The sequence below is a fragment of the Myotis brandtii genome, unplaced genomic scaffold (genome assembly GCF_000412655.1).
Source record: "Myotis brandtii unplaced genomic scaffold, ASM41265v1 scaffold343, whole genome shotgun sequence".
Taxonomy (NCBI): Eukaryota; Metazoa; Chordata; class Mammalia; order Chiroptera; family Vespertilionidae; genus Myotis; species Myotis brandtii.
This window is the reverse complement of record NW_005363209.1, coordinates 2,235,397-2,260,425: the sequence shown is the minus strand read 5'-3', so window position 1 is coordinate 2,260,425 and position 25,029 is coordinate 2,235,397. Positions and strand designations below refer to the sequence as shown.

The window sequence follows — 25,029 nt, the reverse complement described above, 5'->3', positions numbered from 1 at the left end:
TAATTTAGGAAGTTTTAGGAATATGATTTTCCTACCTTCTTCTTTGTTCCCCACATACTGGGAAGGCATTACTCTGAGTGGGGAGGTTTAATGTGCTAATTTGGTATAAGTTATAGATGCCAAGGGAGCCGTTTGCAAGCATGTGTCTGCTCCCCACCTTAATGTAGTCATGGCACATTATAGTCTTTGCTTCACCTCCTCCTCGTTTATTTATCGTTGGCTTCAAAAGGGCCTGCCATCTTCCAGCTGTGTTCTGTGGCCACCCATGCCTTAACATTTAGAGGGTTGAGGTCTTTTGCAGATTTACATCTGAGAGTAAGTGGGAAGTTACTTTCAGACTACAATAATGGCTTGTTGATTAATAGACCTTTATTTTTTTTTGCCAAATGTTGCAGTATTTGTTTCTGCTTTGAAGAATTCCTAACATATTGGTTCCAAAATATTTGGAATCTTGAGCCAAGTTTTGCCTTAAATATTTAGCATGTTGTTTTCTTCAAGCTTGAATATTTCAAGCCCAGCTGAATGATGCTGCAAAATTGTGCAGCATCACAATTGTTTCAGAGCTAAGCCCTTTATTCTTGGGCAAATTTCAGTTTACAGCTGTTCTTTCCCTGGCAAGATTTATTCACTGTCAATTGATATCTGAAATTCAAATACTGACTCAGTCTTAATAAAAGGACACAAATTGTGGCACTATCTTTGGAAAATGAGTAAGGAAACATTTTAAGGCAATTATTTTAATATATTCTTCTGTTCCACTACAAATGAAACTTCAAAATACATTTATTAAGCACTTAAGATGATATTAAAAGGGAGAAAAGTTATGAGGGTTTCAGATAAAATTTTTAACGTTATAAAAAATCTATTCTCTAGTCTAAAACTTAGTTACAGTGCAAAGATAAATTTTTTGAATCATGATTTCAAAAATTTCTTATCACATGAATATGTTCATGTGTATTATTTTTAAAAAGCAACTTTGATTTTGCAATTAACCATACATAATATAAATATAAAATTACTACGGACCTTGTGATGTTCTTTCCTTGCAATCATAGATACTTAATGTCTTTTTTATAGATTATCACATTTTTTGTTTTGTCTTTTTTTGTTTCTTTTGTAAGCAGGAGGATGAATTTACATTATTGTGTTGTTGGTGATAGGTTCTCAAAATGCCTGATCTTAGACCTTCAGCTTTATCTGTAAAACAGTGATAATGATAGTATCTGCCTCATAGGATTGTTATGAATGTTAAGTAAATTAATACTTATAAATCACTAAGAGTAATTCATGGAACATAGTAAGAGCTTTGCGTTTGTAAAATATATCAAAATGTTCTTTCATTTAGGAGAGATTTTTTCAAAAACTATTTTAAAGCTTTACTTACATGATACAACATTTCTGTTACTATTGTATTCCTTCATTTCTTTAATTGAGCCATGCTAATTAACCTCCATTTTAGGCTTTGCATAGAAATTTGTATTGAAAAGTTATTTATGCTTCTGAATGCAGTTTTCAATTGCTGATATAAAAAGTCTGCCGATAGCTAAAGCCACTAGAAGATGAATATTTGATGACAGTAACCATTTCAAAACCCACTGCTGCATTTCAACTGAAAATAATCCTCCCACCTTCCCACGAGAACTTCCTATGTCATCACCTCCTGTCAAGTTCTTTTTCTTTCAACGGTTCTGACATTTCGGAGGCTCCCCAGTCAGAAGTGCCCAATGCAGCTGACTGGCTACACTCCGGCGTTTCACAGGAAGCATTGGCTTCCATTTCAGGTGGTGCGATTTGTGCTGAATCGTAATCTATCAGCCAACTGGAACCACAGGCTGGGCAGAGTCACTCAAATACATTCATCATGCAGTGTGGGCCAGTGGTTACTCCCTAAGTCCTCCGAGAGGCTCTTTCCCACTCAGAGGGAGAGACTGGAGGCAGGAGTTGTCAGGATAGGAGAGACAATGCTCAATCATCCATGTGGTATCTTTCCTCAGCTTGATGAAGAGGGTGCAGACCTGAAACGGGTTGATGGTCCTTGGTCTTGTTCTGGGGGTAATTTGTGACTGGTGCCACTCCCCTGTCTTAGTCCAGTGCCAGTTCTGAGGGTTAGAGCGCTGCGGAGATTTTCATACATCTGAGCTGGAATTGTTCATAGCTGCCTGCAAATGCCGTTTGCATTGTGTGTTTATGGCATTACTTACACATTATTTTAAGACGATCAGGGGTTTCGCCTAGGAGTTTTGAAAGGATATGGGAAGATTATTTTAGAATGGGGTAGGGAATGAAGGGGGAAAGTTTCACAATGGATAAATTTAGCAACTTCGAAAAACAGAAGAGAAAATAAAATTGTATAGTCATTCATAAATCTAGTTCAGTGATCACATAGAGACATTGGTGGCTGAAATTGTAGCTATATTTTACTTTCAGCCTTAAATGTTTTTCACTTACAATGGCATTTCCTTTCATGTTCATAATTTCCCAAGTTAAATAATAAGCAGCTGTGGTTGAATTAATTGCTTTTTGCATGGAATGGTCACTGGCAGCCCTGTTTTCTCTTACTGGCATTTGCTTCATTCTGTTTTATTTACTAACTAGAGGCCCAGTGCATGAAATTCGTGCGGGGGCGGGGGGGGGGGGAGTGTCTCGCAGCCCGGCCTGCACCCTCTCACAATCTGGGACCACTGGCTCCTAACCGCTCACCTGCCTGCCTGCCAGATCACCCCTATCCACTCTGCCTGCCTGCCTGATCACCCCTAACCACCTCTGCCTTGGCCCCCACCACCGTGGCTTTGTCCGGAAGGACGTCCAGATGGATGTCTGGAAGATGTCCGTTCTAATTAGCATATTACCCTTTTATTAGTATAGATGGAGTACTGTGTGCTGTGAGGGACTTAGTGACATCCTGGACCTCTGGTGAGTCAGGCAGGTCCAGTGGATTCTGTGCTCGACCAGTGCATGGCTGTGACCTTGCTCTGAGCGTGTGTGTCCTCAGAGGACAGAGGAGGTGCAAAGCTGAGAAAGAAGCAGAGAGTTCGGGAGGGGTCATGGAGTGGACAGGGTCACCTGCAGACATGCACAGTTTGGATGCACTTTCACTGAGATGTGCAGATACTGAGGACAGAGGCTTAGAAGCAGAGGCTCACAGGCCCACAGACATGGGTCAGTGCACAGACACAGGTGGACACACACAGACATGATTCAGAAAGAGAAGCACGAGTAGGAAAGAAAAAGAACCCTGAGGGGGTGAAGAAAGAGAATTCTAGGAAAGGAGAGCAAGAGCATGGTGGAGAGAAAGAAAACGGGGAGTCCAAAATCCCACTCTAGTACGCTGGAGCCCCCATTTCCCCATCGGTGTTGAGGGAGTGAGGCACGTGGGGCAGCCAGGGCTGGTGGAGGACGCATGCTGACTGGATTGCTCTCCATAGTATTCAAGAAATGCTGACAGGCCAGAGGCTCTGCCACTCGGAATCTCACAATGACAGTGTCCTGGCAGCACTGAATCAGCAGAGGAGCGATGGCATGCTCTGCGACGTCACCCTGATTGCGGAGGAACAGAAATTCCATGCTCACAAGGCCGTCCTGGCGGCATGCAGCGACTACTTTCGGGTAAGTCCAGGTTGTTTGTTTCTCTTCAGATGTCAATTAAACAGAGGATGATAAAATTTCCTGAAGTGTCACACAACCAGCAGCCAATTAGATGATAGTTCTCAGAGTTGTAAGTGTTGGGGGCCTCCCCTGGGCAGAATGAGATGGGGCCCTATTGGGATCCTCCCTCGGCTGCATATCTGGATGTCCCTCCTTTGTGTCTGAGTTGAGGGGCATTTAACATTTGACCACCCTAAGAAAGTGTGGCATTGTAGTGCTTCATCATAGGGGGTGTGAGTTGGGGTTAGGATGTTTCTAGATTCAGGATCAGAAGGGGAATCTGAAAACAATTTGATAAAATAAACAAAGTCCCTAAAGATATGTAATGCTTCTGATTTTGTTTTTATGCATGTTCTAGTCTTAGTGTTTTCCAATATTTACTCCAGGAACAGAAATGCAATTGGCCTCATGGACCTTTTTGGTTGATATGTGTGTCCATAATGGCTGAAGAAGACATGTTGTCTTGTTTAGCAGGACTCTGGAGTTTGAGTTCTAGTGGCGAATGAGATGTGGTGACATGCTTGTTGTTTTGAAGATGAATGTGTACAGTATGGTTATAGCTAGTTGAATGCCATCTATTTAGTACTTCAGGTGATTCAGGCACTCCTGTGATTCAGGTGGTGGAAAAAGGATTTTATATGCATACCTCATTTAATCCTCCTAACAACCCATTTTACAAACACATACAAGTGCTATAAAAATCAACATTTTTCATATGGAAACTGAATCTTAGAAGTTAAGTAGTCCTATATAATAAAAGCCTAATATGCAAATTGTCCCTTTGACTAGGAGTTTGACAGGGAATTTGACCAGGGGGCAGGGATGGCCTGCCAATCACCTGCGGCCCCTCCCCCGGCCAGCCCCACCCCTGATCAGCTCCTCCCATGGCCCACCAACTGCCCAATCACCCTTCCCACCCCAATCAGGGGCAGGGCCAGCTGGCCAACTGCCTGCGGCTCCTCCCCCTGGCCAGCCCCGCCCCTGATTTGCCCCCCCACCCCAATCGGGGGCGGGGCTGGCCAGTCCCCACACATGCATGAATTCGTGCACCAGGCCTCTAGTTTTAGATAACTCAGAGGTTAAGTAATAAGTCTCATAGTTTCTAAGTAAAATTAACATATGGATGTAAGAAAAAAATCTTGATAATCATTAACCAGAATATCCTATATAATAAAAGGGTAATATGCAAATCTACTGAACAGAACAAGCAGAACGAATGGCTGCTATGACATGCACTGACCACCAGGGGGCAGACGCTCAACACAGGAGCTGCCCCCTGGTGGTCAGTGTGCTCCAACAGGGGGAGCATTGCCAGTGTCCTAGGCAGTGCTGAGGATGTCTGACTGATGGCTTAGGCCCACTCCCCGCAGGGCTAAGCCATCAGTCGGACATCCCCCAAGGGCTCCCAGACTGTGAGAGGGTGCAGGCCAGGCTGAGGGAACTCCCCTCCCCCACCCTGAGTGCATGAATCTCATGCATCAGGCCTCTAGTTTTTAAATATTAATTTCTGAATATACATTATTTAATTCTTATTTAATTTTCTTTTCAATGCTGTTTTAGTTGATAATTTCAAAACATTACAGTGTACAATCTATATAAATGAGAATATATATATATGCATGAATTTTTAAAATTTTCTTTATGAAATTCTCAAAAATGATATAGAAACCAACTTAGGCACATGGGCAATTTGTTGGTTTGATTTGTATATTTCCAATAATCTTGTTTTTTATGATTAAGAGACATATTAACTGCACTCAATTGTGAACCAGCAGTTAAAGAGAATTTTCAAAGATGCCAAATCATAAAAGAAAGACTTTTAGAAAAAGTGTTTTAAGTGTGGTAAAACCTAGTAATGTAGAGGATAAATAGATAATTACTTAAAATGTCTATCTAAAATAAAAAGTGGGGATTTAATTATAGATTGCAGCAATGAAGCAGAATATCTGAAAAGTGACCTTTAGTTGCATTAGTATAATGATATATTTTATACACTCTCAAATTGTTGGGCATTAATCTTCCAGAAAGTTTACATTAATCAGAGGATGTTTCAAACAACATATTTTGAATTGTAATATATAACATGTGCACATTATATAATAGGAGTCCTGTCTTCCTGTGTACCATAATATAACTGTCTTGGTGCTTAGCTGCTCTCCTCTGAAGTCTCTCCTGATTGGGTTTTTAATTTGATTTTGGGAAATGGTTTGATTTGTGCATGTGTGTATGTGAGCCAGTGCATGCATGTGAGTGCAAGAGAGCATTTTCCTTGTTGGCATTTAATAGTGTTTGTTGTTACTCCCAGTTCTTCATCTCTTCCACCACAATGCCCCTGATACCCTGGTAGGTTAGACACAGAAGGCCTCTTTTATAATACCTGTGTTATAATGCCTGTGAAGAAAGCTTTATTGTTCCCATTCTGCAGATAAGGAAGCCAAAGTGCAATATGTGTAAATATCCTGCCCAAGGACTGCCAGACATTAAGGAGAAGAGCTGATTTTCACACCCCAGAGCATCTGTCTCCTTGAGTACCAAGTGTGCTTTCTCCACTTAACCACATGTCCTACTGGGTTCATACACAGTTCCTTCAATGTCATCACCTATTTGTGAGATGAAAATTAAGTGACTTGTGTATTGATTGTTCTGATCAATAAATTGAGACAAAGTTGGAACAATTGTCACAGTCTGAATAGTACAGTCCATAAAAAAAATAAATTTTTTAAATAATGGGTAGTAAGTATGACTGTCCTTTACTCTGGAGAGAGACATTATTATACTGGCCAGGAAGCATGCCTACCCTTTGCTCTGCAAAGAGAATGGTATCTTCCAGGATTGTAAGCAAGACTGCCTTTTGCTCCAAAGGGAAAACCACTCTGTCATTCAAACCTCTTTGCTATAGAAACATCTTTGAAAAGAGAGTTCAGAACAAAGGACAGTCAGTGCCTCGCTCTCAATACGTGCATAAATGCAAGAGACCCGTGGAGGACCGTCTCCCAACAACCACATGCCCTAACTAACATTATGTTTGTGTTTCTTGTGTCTTATGCACTGCCACACTGAGATATCTGGAAGCGGTATCCTGTTTTAGGATTTTCTGTATATTTCACAAGCCTTATAATGTTGCTTCAGGCTTAGTAACTGCTCAATTAATATTTATTAAGTGAATGATGTTTTCTAATTGTCATAGAATTTATGTATATTTCAATTCTTAATATCCTGCATATGAAATATGCAAATTATTCATGGATGGTTTCTTCTATGCGATCTGTTCAGGTTAATTAAGTACTTCGATGTAAATAGATTTTTGTACTCTGTATTCTGATATCTGGCAGATTATTTTGAAACTGAAGTAATGGTTCTGATTCAGGAGAGGTGGGGCTTGCAAAAGTGAGGAGAAGGCCCCAGTTTTTACATAAACAGTTCCTGTACATTGATCTGAGAGTTGGCATCAGCTTTTCTTGATTAAAATATGAGTAATGAGTAGTTGAGCATAAAATACTGTGACTTCTTGTGATCATCAACATTTTAAAAGGAAGGGTGAAAACAAAGTCTTTGGCCAAGTAATAATGATTTTTAAAATAAGGTTTAATATTAGTGGTGTGGGCTGAACATGGCATTTGCCAAATGCTATAACTGAGCAGACCAGAGACTTTTTAAATAAGAATGTAAAGCAGTGGTGGAAGGAAGGAAGGGAGGAGCTTATGAATCAGGTCTGAGTTTGAATGCAGCGGCAGGGACTGTGTTCACCAGTTTTTCCCAATTCCTGACAAATAGTAGGTGCTATTCTAATTAATATTGGGTTATTCACTCTCTTTACTATCTATTCTTTGATCATAGACACGTCATCTTACTTCTGTGAACCTACGTTTTTTCATTTGTGAATAGATGATCATAAAGCACAGCTCTCAGAATGGCTTGATATAGAGATTTAAATGATATATTGTAATGCACTAAGCGCTGTATCTGACACAAAGAAGACCTTCAGTGAACACTAGCTGTTTCACTCCTTGCACTAACTTGCAATTTCTAGCCATGCTCTGCCTATTTGTAGGAAAAGAAAAGAGTTCATACTTAGGCTCACCTAATTACAGACTCATTTACCTTTTGATGGGTGAGAATAACTTTTTGGTTGCATCCTTTATCATCTTTTCATTTCCTGAATCTGACACCTCCTTCCTTCTTGTGTAGAACATTCTAGTAGCCATCTGACATTTCTCCTCCTTTGGTTGCACCTTTGCTAACCATTGTGCAGACGACTGTGTGATTACTTTCGCTGCCCTGCTCAGGTCTTCCAAAGCTCCTCACTCCCAGTCTGCCAGGCTCCTGGAGCGAGCCTTCATGCTGTGCCATCATCATTATCCTCATCTTTGTTCTCCCACCTGTTCATTTGATGTTGCAGCCAGACTGTTCTCTAAACACACTGTTTTCCACCTGAGGGCCTTTGCCCTTCTCAGCCTTGCTAATAACTATTTCTTCCACCTGGAACTCCTATTCCTTTCTTAGTCCCTGGGCATCTACCAAGGTATACCACAGCCAACAGCAGGTGTGAAGTCCTTCACAAAGGCTTTACCCTCTGCCATCGCCCTAAATTCATATGCAAGTCCCCCCTCCTCTGAAACCTTAAAGCTAGCTTGTCTCCCTCAAGGAATTAAAATGCAACCTATGGAATGGGAGAAAATATTAGCAAAAGAATCCAATTAAAAAATGAGCAGAGGAACAGAATAGACATTTTCCAAAGAAGACATACAGATGGCCAACGGGTACATGAAAAGGTTCTCAATGTCACTAATCATCAGGAAAATGCAAATCAAAATCACAATGAGATAGCACATCACATGTATTAGAATGACTATTATCAAAAATATAGGTGATAACAAATGTTGACAAGGATGCAAAGAAAAGAGAACCCTTTTATTTGTTGGTGGGAATGTAACTTCATGCAGCCACTATGGAAATGAAAGAATATGGAGGTTTCTCAAAAATTAAAAGTAGAACTACCATATAAGATCCAGCAATTCTACTTCTGAATATGCATCCAAAAGAAATAAAATCAGAAACTCAAAGAGATATTTGCACACCCATGTTCATTGCAGTGTTATTCATGATAGCCACAGCATGGAACAACCTAAGTGTCCGTCCATGGATGAATGGATAAAGAACATGTGGTTGTGTGTGTGCATGTGCTTTTATATATAATGGAATATTATTTACCCATAAGAAAGCAGGAAATCCTGCTATTTGCAGCAACATGGGTGAAAGATGAGAGCATTATACTAAGTGAAGTAAGCCAGACAGAGAAAGACAAATATTGCATGACCTCATTTAGTGTAGAATGGTAATTGCCAGGAGCTGGGAGTGGGCGAAATGGAAAGATGTTGACAAAGGGTACAAACTTCCAGTTATAAAATGAGTAAGTCTTGGAGAGCTAATCTATAGCAGGGTGACTATAGTTAACAAAACTGTACTGTAGGCTTGAAAGTTGCTAAAAGAGTAGATCTTATAAGTTCTTACCCCACACGTGAGCATGCATGCAGACACGCGCACGCACAGCAGGCCCCCCCGCCCCCGCCCCGCCCACACACACATACACACACAAAAGGTGAGGTGATGTGTTAACCAACCTTATTGTGGCAATCATTTTGCAACATATACGTGTATCAAATCATCATATTGTACACTTTAAACTTACACAATGGTATATGTTAATTACATCTCAATAAAACTAGGAAAAAATTTTAAAAGGAAATAATTTATGTCATAGCTCTTTTCACCAGTAACTTCTCTGAAAGGGACTGTGACTAACTGAGGACTAGTTCATCAACATACTGTTGAAAAACATTGAATGAGGACGTAATGAACCAGAGGTAGCAGGAAAAATTAGGGGCCTTATGATCTAAAACAGTGGTTCTCAACCTTCCTAATGCCGCGACCCTTTAATACAATTCCTCATGTTGTGGTGACCCCCAATTTCATTGTTACAAATTGAACATAATTAAAGCATAGTGATTAATCACAAAAACAATATGTAATTATATATGTGTTTTCCGATGGTCTTAGGCAACCCCTGTGAAAGGGTCGTTCGACCCCCAAAGGGGTCGCGACCCACAGGTTGAGAACCGCTGATCTAAAAGAATGTGTGTGTGAGAGGTGGGGGCTAGTCAACCTCTCACCCTCCTCCCTATGGCAGCCCCTCTGCCTGTGTGGACACAAACGTTGCAGGTCCCCCACGTGGGCAGTTCTGGGCTGCAGGCCGCCTGGAGACTGTTGTTCAACATTTGCTATCTCCATCTTAAACCTCCACCAGCGCCTACACTTTCTGGCCAAGGAAGCAGATGTCTTCACTGTCTAACATAGCTTCGCATATGTGATGGTAAAGTGATTCAAATATGACATTTTGGAAAGTTAAATATTTTAGCATCATTTTCCATTAGAGCCTGAGTGTGCTCTGCCTATATAATTTTTAGTTTTGAGAGAAGATAGTAAAGCCCACGATAAAAAATATTTTTATAATCATACTCTTTAGTCACTATTTGATCAAAATTGATTAAAAAGCTATTAAATGAGTATATAATATATAATTAGAAGTGAATTTTTAAAAAATTCAATAAGCATTTGTTACATACCTACTATTTGCTAGACACAGAATGAATTCATTGTCTGGTAGGAGATACAGACAAGTGAACAAATACCTACAGAACAGTCTTATGGGTAATTGGCGCTTGGGGTTCTGTTTTGGGGCTTGAACCTTGTTTTTATCCTCGTCCTCTCTCTGGCATTCTCGACCAATAATAACAACAGTAATAACTACGATTAAGTGGGTAGTTACTGTGCTATAGGCACTTACTCTAGTGCTTTATGTATATCAACTCATTTTGTCCTCTAAAGACTCTATAAGGTAGGTATTATTATTATTATTATATCCATTTTTAAAGTAAAGAAAAAGAGGCCCACAGGTAAATAATTCACACTAGGAGCATGTAAAGCAGTTAAGTGAGAGCTGATGAAGGCCTGACCTAAGCCAGAAGCAGATGGCTGGAGAGAAGAGGAAGTGTGTGAGGTCTGGTTTGGGGCAGGAGAATGGGTGGGACATAGTCCATAGCATCCACAGGGAGGATGACAAGGGAGAGGAAAGGCTTAAGAATGAGTGGGTCTCCTGGTCTGGGGATCGGGAAATAGGGGAGCAGGGGGTGCTCACACTCACCATAGACCTGAAATCTGGAGGGTGTTGGGAAAAGAGCAGCTGCGAGGCGTTTTGAAGACAGTTGTGCCGTTGCTGGAGCAAGCCGGGGAGGCTTGAGGACTTCAAGTTCCCCTTGAGGGGTGCAGCCAATACCTTTTGTCTTTTCTGATCATTGCATCTCTAGCACCACTACAGTGCCTGGCCTCACCAACACCCTCCTCAGAATTTCCCCCCTAAGAACACCCATTATATGTACTGGCTGTTTAACAATTAGCTTGTCTCGTTTCCTTAGAAAGTTTCCTGTAAAGACTGGAAGGTGATAGCACTGCTGTCATTAAAACATAAGTGAGATCATTGCTAGGTTTCTGCTGTCTCCTATTTAGTGGTTTTATAGCTTCTTCATTAACATTTCCAATTCTCTGAAATCATATACGTATAAGACATACTGTGTTTATCACATGAAGGATAAACAGCAACATAACATTGACAGTTATTTTGCTTCTAGCCGCCAAGCCTGCAGCCTCCTGCCTTTCTTCTGGCCTGCTGCTCCGCCTCCATCAATTCTGTGAGCCCCCAATATGCTCCCACTAAAGATGAAAAAGTAAAATTAAGAATGAAAATAAATGTCTTTCAAAACCGTCAAATGCTATCTGAATTTTAAAGGACTTTCCATAGTTTTTGTCTCAGCTTCCCTGTCACAGCTTTCTCCTGGCACATTCAAGCACTCATGGGCTTAGTGCTGCAATTAGGATTCACTCATTTGATCTCTGGGAATGTTGTCACAGTCTGAATAGTACAGTCCACAAAAAAATTAAATTTTAGCTGGGAGCAACTTACAACTAACCTCCTTTTCAGAAAAAAATGTGAATAAAAGTAATAGCAAAATCACCCCCAAGTTCTTAATACATATTTTTAAAGTAAAGAAAAGGAGGCCCACAGGTAAATAATTCACACTAGGAGCATGTAAAGCAGTTAAGTGAGAGCTGATGAAGGCCTGACCTAAGCCAGAAGCAGATGGCTGGAGAGAAGAGGAAGTGTGTGAGGTCTGGTTTGGGGCGGGAGAATGGGTGGGACATAGTCCGTAGCATCCACATTATTTTTGGTTTATCTTTTGGGTGCTATTGTAAGGATATAACTATCTACCACTGTCCTACATAGCAAAGCATTTTTCTGCAGTTGTTGATGCATGAATATCACTAAAATTAAGTCCCGGGATGTTCGATATTTTTCATAGTGGATCTTACACTGTCCTGTCCTGTGATTAATTACTTGCTCGAGGCCAAGCAAACACTACTGAGTTCTGTGGCTATTGGGTGTTTATGCTGAAACAGCAGCATTGCTAATTCTTGCCTATTTGCACACTGCTGTGTCCTTTCCTTTCCCTAACATCTGTAACTCATGCGTCAATCATGGGGGATCACAGTATCATTCTGATATTACATTTGAGTTATACGTTATATGGTAAATTGATCGTTTTCCATCAAATGAATACTTGTTTTAACATTCAATATAATAAAATCTGTTTATAGAAATAATTAAAAAGTAGAGCAATGTCTGTAGGAATGAAAGAGTATGTCTAGAGAATGCGCCTTTATCAGCTTTAAGGGTGTGGTGAAGACCCCAAGGGGAGGGAGGGCAAGAAAAGCTTAAGGAAGTTTAAGAAGACTAATGGGCAGATTAAGAAGAAAACTAGAAAGTGATTCAGATGTATGATGCTTTTGAAATGTGTGTTTCCTTTTTTGTTTGAGTTTTGGTAACAAAGTCATCAAGAAAATAATTGATTTGCTGGTTGTACTTATATATTTTTATTTACATATATTACATTTTGAAACAAAGAACTTACGACAATAGAAGTTAAAAATCTTAAAACAATTTTATCCCTGCTATATGATTTTTCTGATGATAAATTATTTTACTCTATGCAAATATAAAATAACTTACATCTAATATTTTTTATTTTAAACATGTTTAAACACTTTCATTTTTATTTTCTTAATATTTAATATTTAATTTTATTTACTATTTTCAATCAGTAGCTATTGCTACTTCACAAATCAATGTACTTCTTTATTACTTCTTAATGCAGTAAGAACAAATTAATTCCATGGCTGATAATAGTGCCAAATGGTGTACATAGTTCACTACTTTCCCAATCCTATAGACATTTACTGAGCATCCACTATGTGCAAAAATGTTTATGCTGGATGTTGCAAAAGGGTACAAAAAACATCACCCGGGCCGCTTGTGCACTAGAGGCGAAGGTTGAAACCTTGGGCATATACAAGATTGCACATCAGGAGGGAAAAAAGAGAGCAGGAAACAATTTCTGTGATAAGAACCTAAAGGATGCCTTCACTCAGGTGACAGAAAGGGAGTGATAAGATGGCCAAGGTGACAAAAAAAAGGGAGAGTCAAAGATATATAAAGATAACCAGCATGTACATTTTTAAAAAATATTTTTTATTGATTTCAGAGAGAGGAGGGGAGAGGGAGAGAGATAGAAACATCAATATTGGGAGAAAATCATTGAGTGGCTGCCTCCTGCATGCCTCCTACTGGGGATCGAGCCTGAAATCCAGGCATGTGCCCTGACCGGGAATTGAACTGTGAACTCCTGGTTCATGGGTCGATGCCCAACTACTGAGCCATACCAGCCGGACACCAGCATGTGCATTTGAATCAAAGCCAGAAAAGAAAAGGGTTTCAAGAGGTTGACATATTCTGTAGAAGATCAGGGAGGGTGCAACAGAATTCATTGTTCTTTAGGAATTTGGTTTCAGTGGAAAGTGGGAAAGAAAGCCCAAATCTAAGGGATGGTATGTAAAGACATTGATCAGTGCTACATATATCCTGTGGACCAGTGCCAGTCTGCGAAGTGCTTGTTAACTGTCCACACAGATGAACTACTGAATGCAAGTCAGACATATCGTGAAACGATAGTTCAACTGGCTTTTTTTTTTTTTTTTCCACAAGAAGCCTCTCTCAGGGAAGCAGGTAGTGAGTCCATTTGTGTTCTGGCAGGGATTCCTTACCTTGTCTCCGATGGATAAGAAAAAGTGTGAAGACAGCCTGCTTCGAGGAGCACTGATACAGATAATAACAGTGTAGATATTTCCATTTTCATTTTTATCCTGCTTTTTAGAGATATAATTGTCATATAACATTGATGTGGAAATTAAATGAGATAAATGTCAGGTGTAAAACAAGATTCTGGAACAGGGGTGGGCAAACTTTTTGACTCGAGGGCCACAATGGGTTCTTAAACTGGATCGGAGGGCCGGAACAAAAGCATGGATGGAGTGTTTGTGTGAACTAATATAAATTCAAAGTAAACATCATTACATAAAAGGGTACGGTCTTTTTTTTTTTTTTAGTTTTATTCATTTCAAACGGGCCGGATCTGGCCCGCGGGCCGTAGTTTGCCCACAGTTGTTCTGGAACATACTAAATGCTAAATAGAAGGCCTATAATCTTGGCGATGATTTTTATTTTTCAAGGAAAGGAGAGTAGAGTTTTGTTTTTTAAACTAAAATTCTGTCAGGAAGCACCATTGTTTTAGGCAGCTCAGCAAGGATAGCTTTTGCCAATTTTGTTTGTATTCTAGATTTCAGTGTTGATTTTATTTTGAAATTAATTTTTCCTATAGTTGTACTTTAGAGATATAAATTTTAATCGTTTAACATGCTACAAGCTCTCCAGACACCCCAAATTGTCTTTACTGTTACTTTTTTAGGATCTACTGGCCACACCATTGCTTCCCCTATCATTTACAATCCAGGATTATTGTAAAGGTAACAACAGGCTTGACACCCAGGAAGAGCCAGTATTTCAGTTTGTGTCTAAGGTAGGAAAAAGCCAGTTTGAACACAGAGACTCTCTTATTCAGCCTTTTGTTCTAGTCAGTCCTTCAACTGATTATATGAGGCCCACCCACATTAGGGAGGTGCAATCTCCTTTATTCAGTCTGTTGATGCAAATGTTAATCTCATACAGAAACTCCTTCAACGGATATACACAGAATAGTGTTTGACGAAATATCTGGGTACCCCGGACCCAGTTCAATTGACAAATAAAATGAATCATCACAGATAACTTCTAAATTTATATCTTCAGACTGCACCCTCCCCTAAAATCCAGAATATTTGTATATCCAAATATCTGCTTATTATCTCTACTTGGATGTTTAAGAGGCACCACAAATGAAACTCCCAATTCCCTCCCATAAACCTGCTTGTTGCACAGTAGTCTCCATTTTAGTTAACACAGCTCTAATTAATGTAGGCCCCCAAACTGCTGAGTAATTTTTGACATCAAAACTGCCAGAAAGTCCCATGGCTCTACTTTCAAGATATATTCAGACTCCAACCACTTCTATTATTACCACCATGGTGCAAGCTATTGTTATCTCTTGCCTGGAGTTTTGCAGTATCCTACTTGCTACTTCATCTTCTTACTTCAGTCCTTGAGCCCTTGAAGTTTATTTCAAAACTGTAGCCCTAGTGATCTTAGTGACAGCAAAAGTCAGATTATGTCACTTTGGCTCAGCACCCTCTGATGATTTCCACTTTCACGTAAAATCAACGTCTTAGTTTACATGATTCTACCTCATCAGCAGCCCCCCACCCCCCTTCCACTCCAATCACGCTGGCCTCCTTGCTGTTCCTCAGACATGCCTGCATGCTCTTAACGCAGGACCTTTGCACAACTGTTTCCTCTACCTGCATTACTCTTCTCCTAGATGGCTACATGACTTGCTCCCTTGCCCTCTTCAGGTCTTTGCTCAAATCCTACTTTCTTACAAAGTAAGACTTTAATTTTATTTTATAATAACCTAATTTTTAAAGAAGACAATATTTATGTATTATGAAACTAAAAACAAAAAGCTACTATTTTTAAAAAATATATTTTATTGATTTTTTACAGAGAGGAAGGGAGAGGGAAAGAGAATTAGAAACATCGATGAGAGAGAAACATCGATCAGCTGCCTCCTGCACACCTCTTACTGGGGATGTGCCCGCAACCAAGGTACATGCTCTTGACCGGAATCGAACCTGGGACCCTTGAGTCCGCAAGCTGACGCTCTATCCACTGAGCCAAACCGATTAGGGCTACTATTTTGTTTTTTTAAAGCTTGTGGAGTCATAGGCCATCGTTCCCCTCTGGGATTGTGGATCTTGTTTGTTTAGCAGTGACAAGAATGTCTGGGCCCATAGATACAGTTGTAAATATAAAAACAGTCAGTTTTACCTGTTTCTCAAGTAAAAGTGACTTTCGTTAAAATCAAATTTTTAAAAATTTATCCATACAGATCCCTCTGTGTAATAGATGGTGTCGGGGTTGGGAGCACAAGAGACTCAGAGACATTGGGGCACATTTTATCTGTTTTCTTCCCAAACGTGAGAATATGGCCTTGCTGATGCGGAGTGAGTCAGAAACCAGGAGAGTAATGATTATACCAATTCCCCAACATAGAACTTCTTAGAGTCCTAGTGGATGTGTACTGTTGGAAAAGAGATCTAAGTGCTGAATCCAAAAGACTTGTGACCTAACAGACATGTGGCTGTTTTCCCGGATCCAGCTGGCCTAGTCTTCCATGGATCTAATTCCCTAGTCACCTGAAGCCACTAGGGAATTAGGAACCAGGGAAAACTGGACACCTGGCTACTCACAGGTTTTGGAGTCCTTGACTAATTGGTTGGGGACCTAATGAGGTAGAGTATTGTCTTTTCCCCTCAACTTGTAACTCTGAAAATTCCAGAATCTGGTTTAGGAGCGGAACCTAAAATGCTGCAATAGACTTTTCTTTTCTTAAGGCAATTCTGACTTAAAAACAAACAAACACCTACAAACAAATATAGTTCCAAGAAACTGTGGAAACTGACAAAAATTGCCCACAGTTGAAAATGGGCTCAATTTCTTCCCTAAGTAATAATCATCTGTTGTCTATGAGTAGATGTTGGCATTCTACAACTTATATCTGATGATTAATTATTTAGTTGATATCTACCAAGAAGAGGCCTAATGAAATAGCTTTTAAATTTAGCCAGAAAAAAATAGCACCATTAATGATGGCCTTGACATTCAGCAAAGCCAAATTAAGCAGTCAATCTGATGTTTTATAGACAGTCTGTTATAGAGCCTCACACCCCGTGGATGTTTGATAAGCATTAATTGCCTGGCTAACGATGAACAGCTATACATCTGCCTGTTATAGAAACTGCCATGGTGGAATAAATAAGAGAAGGTTGATTTGAGATGTTCTGTGGGATAGGACCTTGTGAGCACTGTGTGGGTTTTTTTTTTTTTAATCAGGCTTCATAATTTTCTTTTAATGGAACACGTTCATTAAAAATATAATTCCCTTGCCCAGCCGACGTGGCTCAGTGGTTGGGTGTTGACCTATGAACTAGGAGGTCACAGTTCCATTCCAGGTCAGGGCAGCCAGTCAATGATTTTCTCTCATTGATGTTTCTATCTCCCTCTCCCTCTCCCTTCTTCTCTTAAATCAATAAAAATATATTTTAAAAAATTGGATTCCCTTTGTCAATGCAAGGTAAAGTGGCAGTTAATAGTGGTAGTGGTCAAATGTTATTTCCTTTTTAAATGGAAAGCTGAGAGCCTCTAAATAATCAATGTCACATTCCCTTTTTAAATTATTTGCATCAATGCCAGGGAAATCATTAACATTTCAGGTCAGATGACTGTTATTTTCATTAGTGTGTTGATAATGCACTGTGTTCATTGTAGTGAGTGGAGAATGGGGAACTCTGGTCTGCATTTTATTCTTTCATTTATATGGATTCACTTTTACTGAATATAAATACTATAAAGCTAGAAAAATATTTATAAAGTAATAATAATAGCTGACTTTTTATCATTACTCTATGCAGTCATTGTGCTAAGCTCTTCATATGTATTTGTTTCAAGTGTGCGTTGAAAGATTATTTCACATTTTCTGCCACATCTTTTTTATGCCTTTGAAATGATAACTTTTACATTGTTCTATTTAAAATCACAATTTTACTCATGCTTATTTAATTGCAGTGATACAGTCAACCATAGCTTCCTCTGAAGGAACAAGAGCACATGTTTGAAGGATAATAAAGCTGATGAAAATTTTAAACCTTTAGAAATGGAGTATTGAGCAAAGACAGATGTTTTATAAAAGAAGGGAAAGACAGCTGATCATGTGACTCTGATGAATTGGTGTAGAGAATTATTGAGATCTATAGATATGCCTTGTTTCTGTATATCATTTTTATAAAAACTGGTTCAAAATGAATAGTCCACACTGTGGAATGACCCAGCTGCTTGTTGAAGCAATTGCTTTTAATTAGCCCATCTGATGTTGATTGGATTTGGGCCTTGCATGCCTGGATTCTTGAAAGATTGAATTACCAGTTATTCTTCTCATTTAGAGACATGTGATTCTAAAGTGATTTGAGATTTTCATGTCAAATCGTTCTTATCACCTTAAAAATTATATATGTGTATAAACAGTTTCATGGGCTTAAAAGAAGTTCTTCATCTAGTTACTTTTGAAAGATATTTGAACTCTCATGTATTATTCTTAAACTCTTGCCCCCCTCCCCCATTTTGTACAATTGGAGACTTTTCGTGTAGTGTGCGTGGACAAACGTGTTTGCAAAAGGAGTAACATATGGGACAAACTGAACACTTCATACTAAACTGGCCTGTTCTGCCCGGATCAGGAAGGTTCCAGTGAAGTGGTTGCTTAGTAACTAATGGAATTAGAAGAAACCGTGTTAGCAGGGGCGCTTGCCCTCTGTGTGTTCGCCTAATATTGGGAGAGTGACTCCAGCGCATGTTGCCTGGCTTGCAGCTGTTAAACCAAAGTGATGACTAAAATGAAAGATTGAAGAGAGATTCCACAGCTGGACTGGGAGCCTATATGTATAATCTTACACACCTTATTTATGTTAGTATGTTGAAGAAAAAGATATTAAGAGAGGACTTTAAAAATAAAGAGTAACTACTGAAATTTGATTGGGGTTAAAATTTTAAGAGTGATTGTTAACTTACATTGGGTTTTAAAGAGTAGAACAATAATTATCTTCATCATTCTTCCAAAAAGTCCTCTATAGAAAAGGGTTAACAGATTTTATGTGATGGCACCATGGATTCTAGGACAGACACGGCATGTCTTGTGCTTGTCCGTATGCATACTTTATGATGCAGGGCTGGCACATCTGTTGTTACACCCGTAACTAGATTCTGACCACTCTCACTTGAGCCTGAATATGGCCTCACAGCTCTCAACAGGGCTGCAGGCAGTCACTGCCAGCCTTTGAGGGGCAGGCAAGGAACGGCCTTGTCATTCTTTGTGGCAAATCGAAACTACTTAAAAGCTTCTGCCTTCTGAATTCCATTAGAATGGGTATGAGGGATTTGTGACAATAGCAGCTCTGAGTTGGCCATACAAAATTCCTCTTCAGGAAACTATAAAAAAAAGAGATGGACCAGGGAAAGTCAAACCAAATACAGTAATTGGGAAAAGGAAGGTGTGATGGATTTACTCCTTCAAAGACCTTATTCTTGAAATCATGGGAGGCAACCAATCGATGTTTCCCTCTCACATCCATGTTTCTCTCTCTCTCTCTCTCTCTCTCTCTCTCTCTCTCTTCCTCTCTCTAAAATCAATAATAAAAATGGCTTATCGAATATATTCAGTAAGGAAGAGTAATAGTACCATCCCTAAATATGTTTAAAATATTTAAAGATAAAAGAATGGACTTCTTTACATGGTGGGTAGCAAAATATTGAAATCCCATACCCAAGGGATACAACCATAAGCTAGAAGGTAACAGGAGCACCAGAGGAATGAGTGGAAGCCAAGGGATCAGAGAGGGGGACCCAAGGTTAAAGGCAGATGTGTGAATGCTATTTTCCAGAGTATGTAACAAGTAACACGGATACATACCCTTCGTGGATAGCCTGACTTCATGATGGGCAACAGGTTTTGGCCTACACACTTACCATATCTTTAGCTAAGAAAACAACAACTTGATTTGTGTCTTTTTCCACTCCATTCTCTCCTAGAAGACCCCAGTGATTGAGGTATGGCCACATTCAGGAGGAGGAGAATTCTAAAGAGAAATAGGAAAACCATCATCATGCTGCTTTTGAAGGGCTCATTATCACCATGTAGTTAATTTAAGAAGCAACCGTGCCAAGAGCAAAGCTGTGAAATATAACTAGATTTTTTTTAAATAAACAAGCTACATGTTTGAAGCTGTTGGGAAAACCAATATGTTTTATAGTTTGTAGTATATAATAGTTTTTTTCTTTATATGGTTAAGGTGAGGGGAAACTGATATTTTAGCAGTATTAATTTTTGCTGTCTAATTATAATTAATGTAATATAATCTTACTGCTTTCGTTTGTCTTGATATTTTATTCTCTGAGAGGACTACTTTACTATTTGAGGAAGAATTAAAACAGCTATAAAAGATATATAAGGGAGAAAAAACCCTCCACCCCAGTCTTTCAGACCATTAAGCTCCCCAAACGGATTGGATTGCTTTTGCATTTGGGAGATCATGAAGGTAAATGATCCAGTTCAACTGTGGTCAGGACCCTTCTCAACTAAATGCTAGTGAATGGGTTATTGTGGTTAATTGAACAGTCTCATTAACTGGGATTTACTACCAATTCTATATGTGACGTATAACCAGAATTCAATAAAGGATGATCACCATTAACACTAAATTGAGCAAAATGTAATCTTGTTGATTCAGAAGTTAGCTCCAGTCTCTGTCATGCCTCATGGCCATTGTAAACATTGCTAATTGTATAACACTGGGCATATAAAGGAGGAGGAGGATCAGGCTAGATCTGCTGGAATCAATGCAAGTTACTTTTTTTCAATAACTTCCATAAACATTCTTGTTTACTGTTATTTAACTCTCTCATAAAAGATAAGGGTTGCATGTGCTCAAAACAATCCAGTTATTTCACCTGTAAAATCAGTTGGGTTCCTTGTAACTTGGGAATTCACAGTACATCTTGCCCATGTCTAGTGTTAATTCCAAAGCTACGCATAGGTTACTAAAAAGAACGTATTTCACCAACTTCAAGTGCTTAAAAATGTCTTATCAGCTGTCATTCTAATTATCTTTGAAGATGTAGACTTTTCATTGGTCAGTTTTGTGGCATAAAGTACCAACCTAAAATTGGTCATAGCTCATCTTGTGACTGCATGACAACTAACGTGACCCAGGGGAACTTAATTCATGGGCTGTGATGTTAGCACTCAATTTGTGTCACTTCTGTGTGAAATATAGGAGAAATGACACACTACAAATCCATAACTCTCTCTGAGGTAGTGGGCACTTAAAGTGGATTGTGGTCTCACAAACTGGGTTTTCAATTAGAAAGATTTGTGGAGGTGGCAGCACATTATCAGCCAAGAGTGAGCTGTGACAAAATTGTAAATCTCAACCCGGCCAAGGCTTTCCCAAAGACAATACAGTGTGAACCAAGGAAGAACCTGTGCAATGCTTTCATATTTGTAGGCAGAACCTTATCCCATGCTTTGGAAGAATGTGGCTTAATAGAGGACATTACCATATGTTCTTAATTTTTCCCAAATGTCTATCTTTGAACATATTTGTATTTGGCTTATGGTAGATACTCTTTAACTTTAGCTATGTTTTATATTCCACGTTGTAAAACATCTTACATCATGAAAATTCTTTCTTATGTCAAATTATTTTTGTTTATAGCAGTGTAGAGCAGCTGGGCATCATGCACAGATGAATTTTTGAAGAACTTGTTCATTTGTTCATCAATTCATTCACCTGTATTTGCTAGGATCTAGGATCTCCATAGTGAATAAGGAAGACGTGGAACTCACTTTCATGAAGCTAAGTTTACCTTTTCAAGGAGATCAATGCTAAAACTATAAGATAATACCCTTGGTCTCCTCACCTCTTTTGCTACCAAAGAGGCTTTGTCCTTCCCCATGGGTTCGGGCAGGTCTCCAGACATTGTTTCACAAGCTCGGGCAGCCTAGTCAGCTGGTGTTTCACTCTGTCAAATGGCCAGGTTCTTTCTTACTTTGATGGTATCCTGTGAGCCTTTTCCTAATTGAGGTTCCTTGTAAGTTTGTTAAACTCAAGACATTGATCTTGATTTAATAGTTACCTTTTTTTAAATTAACTAATTTTCTAATTTTTAAAAATTATGGTGCATTAAGTTTGTAACATTAAATTTCTAAAACTCTATGATATGATACCAGAATGGAAATTACGTGGTTGTAGAAATACGGTGATGGTTTTTATCATGGGGTCTGTCCTTAAAGTAGGGTAAGGAATATGGGGTGAAAGTGAAGTGCCGCAGCCAATCGTAGGAATTTTGAGTAGGATTGTCATTAAGAAAGTATTTGAAAGGAATGGATTTGGGCAGAGGGGAGAGGAGAGGGCTGTTTCTTAACTCTTAGTCCAATGGGGATCAAAAGGATGCATGGGAGAGTAGAGTAGGACAATCAGTGTGGATTAGAATAGCAGTTTTTATTTATTAAGCATCTATTATGCATGACTGTACCTAAACCTTAAAGCAACCCTGTGAGGTTGGTATTATCCTCATTTTACAAATAAGGGACCTGAGGTTTAGAGAAGTTAACGAATTAGCCAAGGTCACATGTTCAAGGTAAATTGCCTGGTTGTAGAACTAGGAGTCGAATCAGATGTGTCTTCCTGCACAATCCTGAACATTAAAAAAAAGTTTTCAAAAAGCACTTGTTAGAAATAGACGGGTAACATGTCCATTGTAATGGTCCAAATAATACTACGTAAATGGACTAAAATTAATAGCCTCTTCCTTCCTCTACAGTCATACCCTATAATGAAGTCCCAGTGACCAATTTGGTGTTCCTTTATTGCTAATGCAAACATATTCAAATATATATGCACATTATTTAAGGGGTTATTTACTTGCCCCAACTCTACCAGGCCAGGCTTCACGTTCAGTAGCTCACAACCCTCTGTTCTATGCCAATTGCCCTGGTTGCTTTTGAAAGACACCTACGAAAGCAAATTCAAAAAACTCCCTTGGCAGCTTGTTCTGTTATTTAACTTTTGCTCTCAGGAACTGTTTTCCATTTCATTAACCCAGATAATTGTTCTGCAGCCTGAGTCATTTCTGTCTTGCTCTGCATATGGGGTTGATGGAGAGCAGCTGGTCACCCTATCAGGTGCAATTTCAACTTACATAGAAGATCTGAAAAAAGAAATTCGTGTGGGGAATATTAAAACCTGAAACACTAAATTTAATAATAAAAAAAGACATTGAAAACAACTGAAATTTCTTTCATTTTTTTTAAGTGGCTATAAGAAGTCTGAAGCAAATTCAGAATTACACAAATTGAAATAGTTTTTTTTATTGTGACCTGTGCTTTTTAATTTTAAGATTTTAGATCTATAAATGCATAAGCATAATCCATTTAACATTAAAGTCAATTTCCTGTTAGCATTTTTTATGTATAGCCCACACTTGATTTCCAAGAAACCCCAGAAACTGGTACTTCTAATGTATCAATCATTTTAACCAGAGAATGTATAAAAGAAACTTTATTCTATTTTATTATCACAAAATGTAAATTTCACCAAGAGCTTGCCTGTTATCAGGCCATATATCATGTACTGAATACTTTACATATATACTGTCATATAATCTTCAAACAAGTTCATTAGTCCCATTTTTTAGATAAGAAAACTGAGTCAGGTTACATGTTTATCATTCTCACTTACCAGTGATCAAACCCAGAATTGTTTTGTTACAAATTTGCTTTAAACACAAACCAAGGATCATGTAACTTCAAATCCAGTCTTCTTAACCTGCCATACAGTGCCTTAACTGCTGGTGACACCAGTGGGAAGCCAGATCAAGTCACTAACCAGGTTCCCAAATTTACCACATTGACCATTGGCCTTTAACAGATTTTAGAGGATCAATTTAGAAGGTTAAATTTTAAAGGTTAGATTTTACTTATGATAAAGTAAATTTCTGAAAGTTAAATATATTCTTAATTTAAAATGTATAGAATTATGAGAATCAAAATAAATTTATCAAAATTAAAAATTGCTAAAGGTACATATTAATACTTTGACAGAACAAAATAAGACATTTTTTAAATTAAAAAGATTTAAGGGGAGCTGAACTATTACTACATAGAACCATGCATTGTTGTATTTTTTTTTTTACTTTTGTGAATGAGCCAAATTATAAAACCTGAAGGTACAGTACAAGACTTCTCTCATTCAGACACCAGTGACAAGTTTGAGGGGATTCCTAAAACTACTTTCATGTTCAATAATTCACTGGACAGAGTCACAGAACTCACTGCAAGTTTTTATACTCATGGATTTGGCTTATTACAGGGAAAGGACACAAATTAGAACCAGCCAAGGCAAGAGGCACATAGGGCAGAGTGCAGAAGGGGACCAAATATGGCGCTTCTGGCCATCCGCCTCCTGTGGGGCCGTGTTACCTCCTCTGGCCATGCTGTGCGACAGTGTGCACAGGGGACTGCCAACCAAGGAAGCTTGCCCGTGCTTGTGGTGTCCGAGTTTTTACTGGAGCTCAACTGCAAGCTGCCTACGTGTCTGGTCTTTCATCTCTAGCCTCTCCTGGGACCTCCAGTTCATACCTTTAATCTCCAATTCTGCTGAGGTCAGAACTGATATGGTGTGGCCCCAAACCCATCATAAATCATGTTCCCTAGACTCAGTGGTCAAAGCCCCAGACAAATCAAGGCACTCCTATCAGGCAGGATAATCCAAGGGCCTAGAGATCACACCCCAGAAACCCAGGGCAAAGGCAGACTTCTCATTGGGTAAGGTTAAGTCTTCACTACACAGAGTAGTGTATTTCATCATCAGTAGCATAAAATTGAATATTCTCTTCATACCTGTTAAGTCAAACTTGTTAAAGGCTTTTGTGGGGGGCAAGGCAAACCTATGCATTTGTTTAATATGACAAGTTTTTATTTTTTTAATTTCCAAGTTTCCGTTTGACATATTGGTCATTCAGTGGAAGAACTGACGTTTCAGTGAGTTGGCCATTTGGAGAGTTAGTTTAGGGGCATATTGACTCTCACTGAATAACTTTGACAGTGGTTCTCAAAATCAAGTGAGCATCAGAGTCACCTGGATGACCCTTACAACACAGATTGCTGGACCGAC

General features: G+C 39.1%; 1 protein-coding gene across 2 annotated transcripts in view; it reads left to right on the top strand.

The window, feature by feature from the left end:
* KLHL32 (kelch-like family member 32) overlaps positions 1–25,029 on the top strand; it is a 203,056-nt gene that overhangs the window by 61,505 nt on the left and 116,522 nt on the right. For both annotated transcript variants that reach the window (XM_005871470.2, XM_005871469.2), the window contains exon 3: positions 3,426–3,606. In XM_005871470.2, coding sequence (XP_005871532.1) covers positions 3,426–3,606 — 181 coding nt within the window. The remainder of the gene's footprint in view (positions 1–3,425; positions 3,607–25,029) is intronic.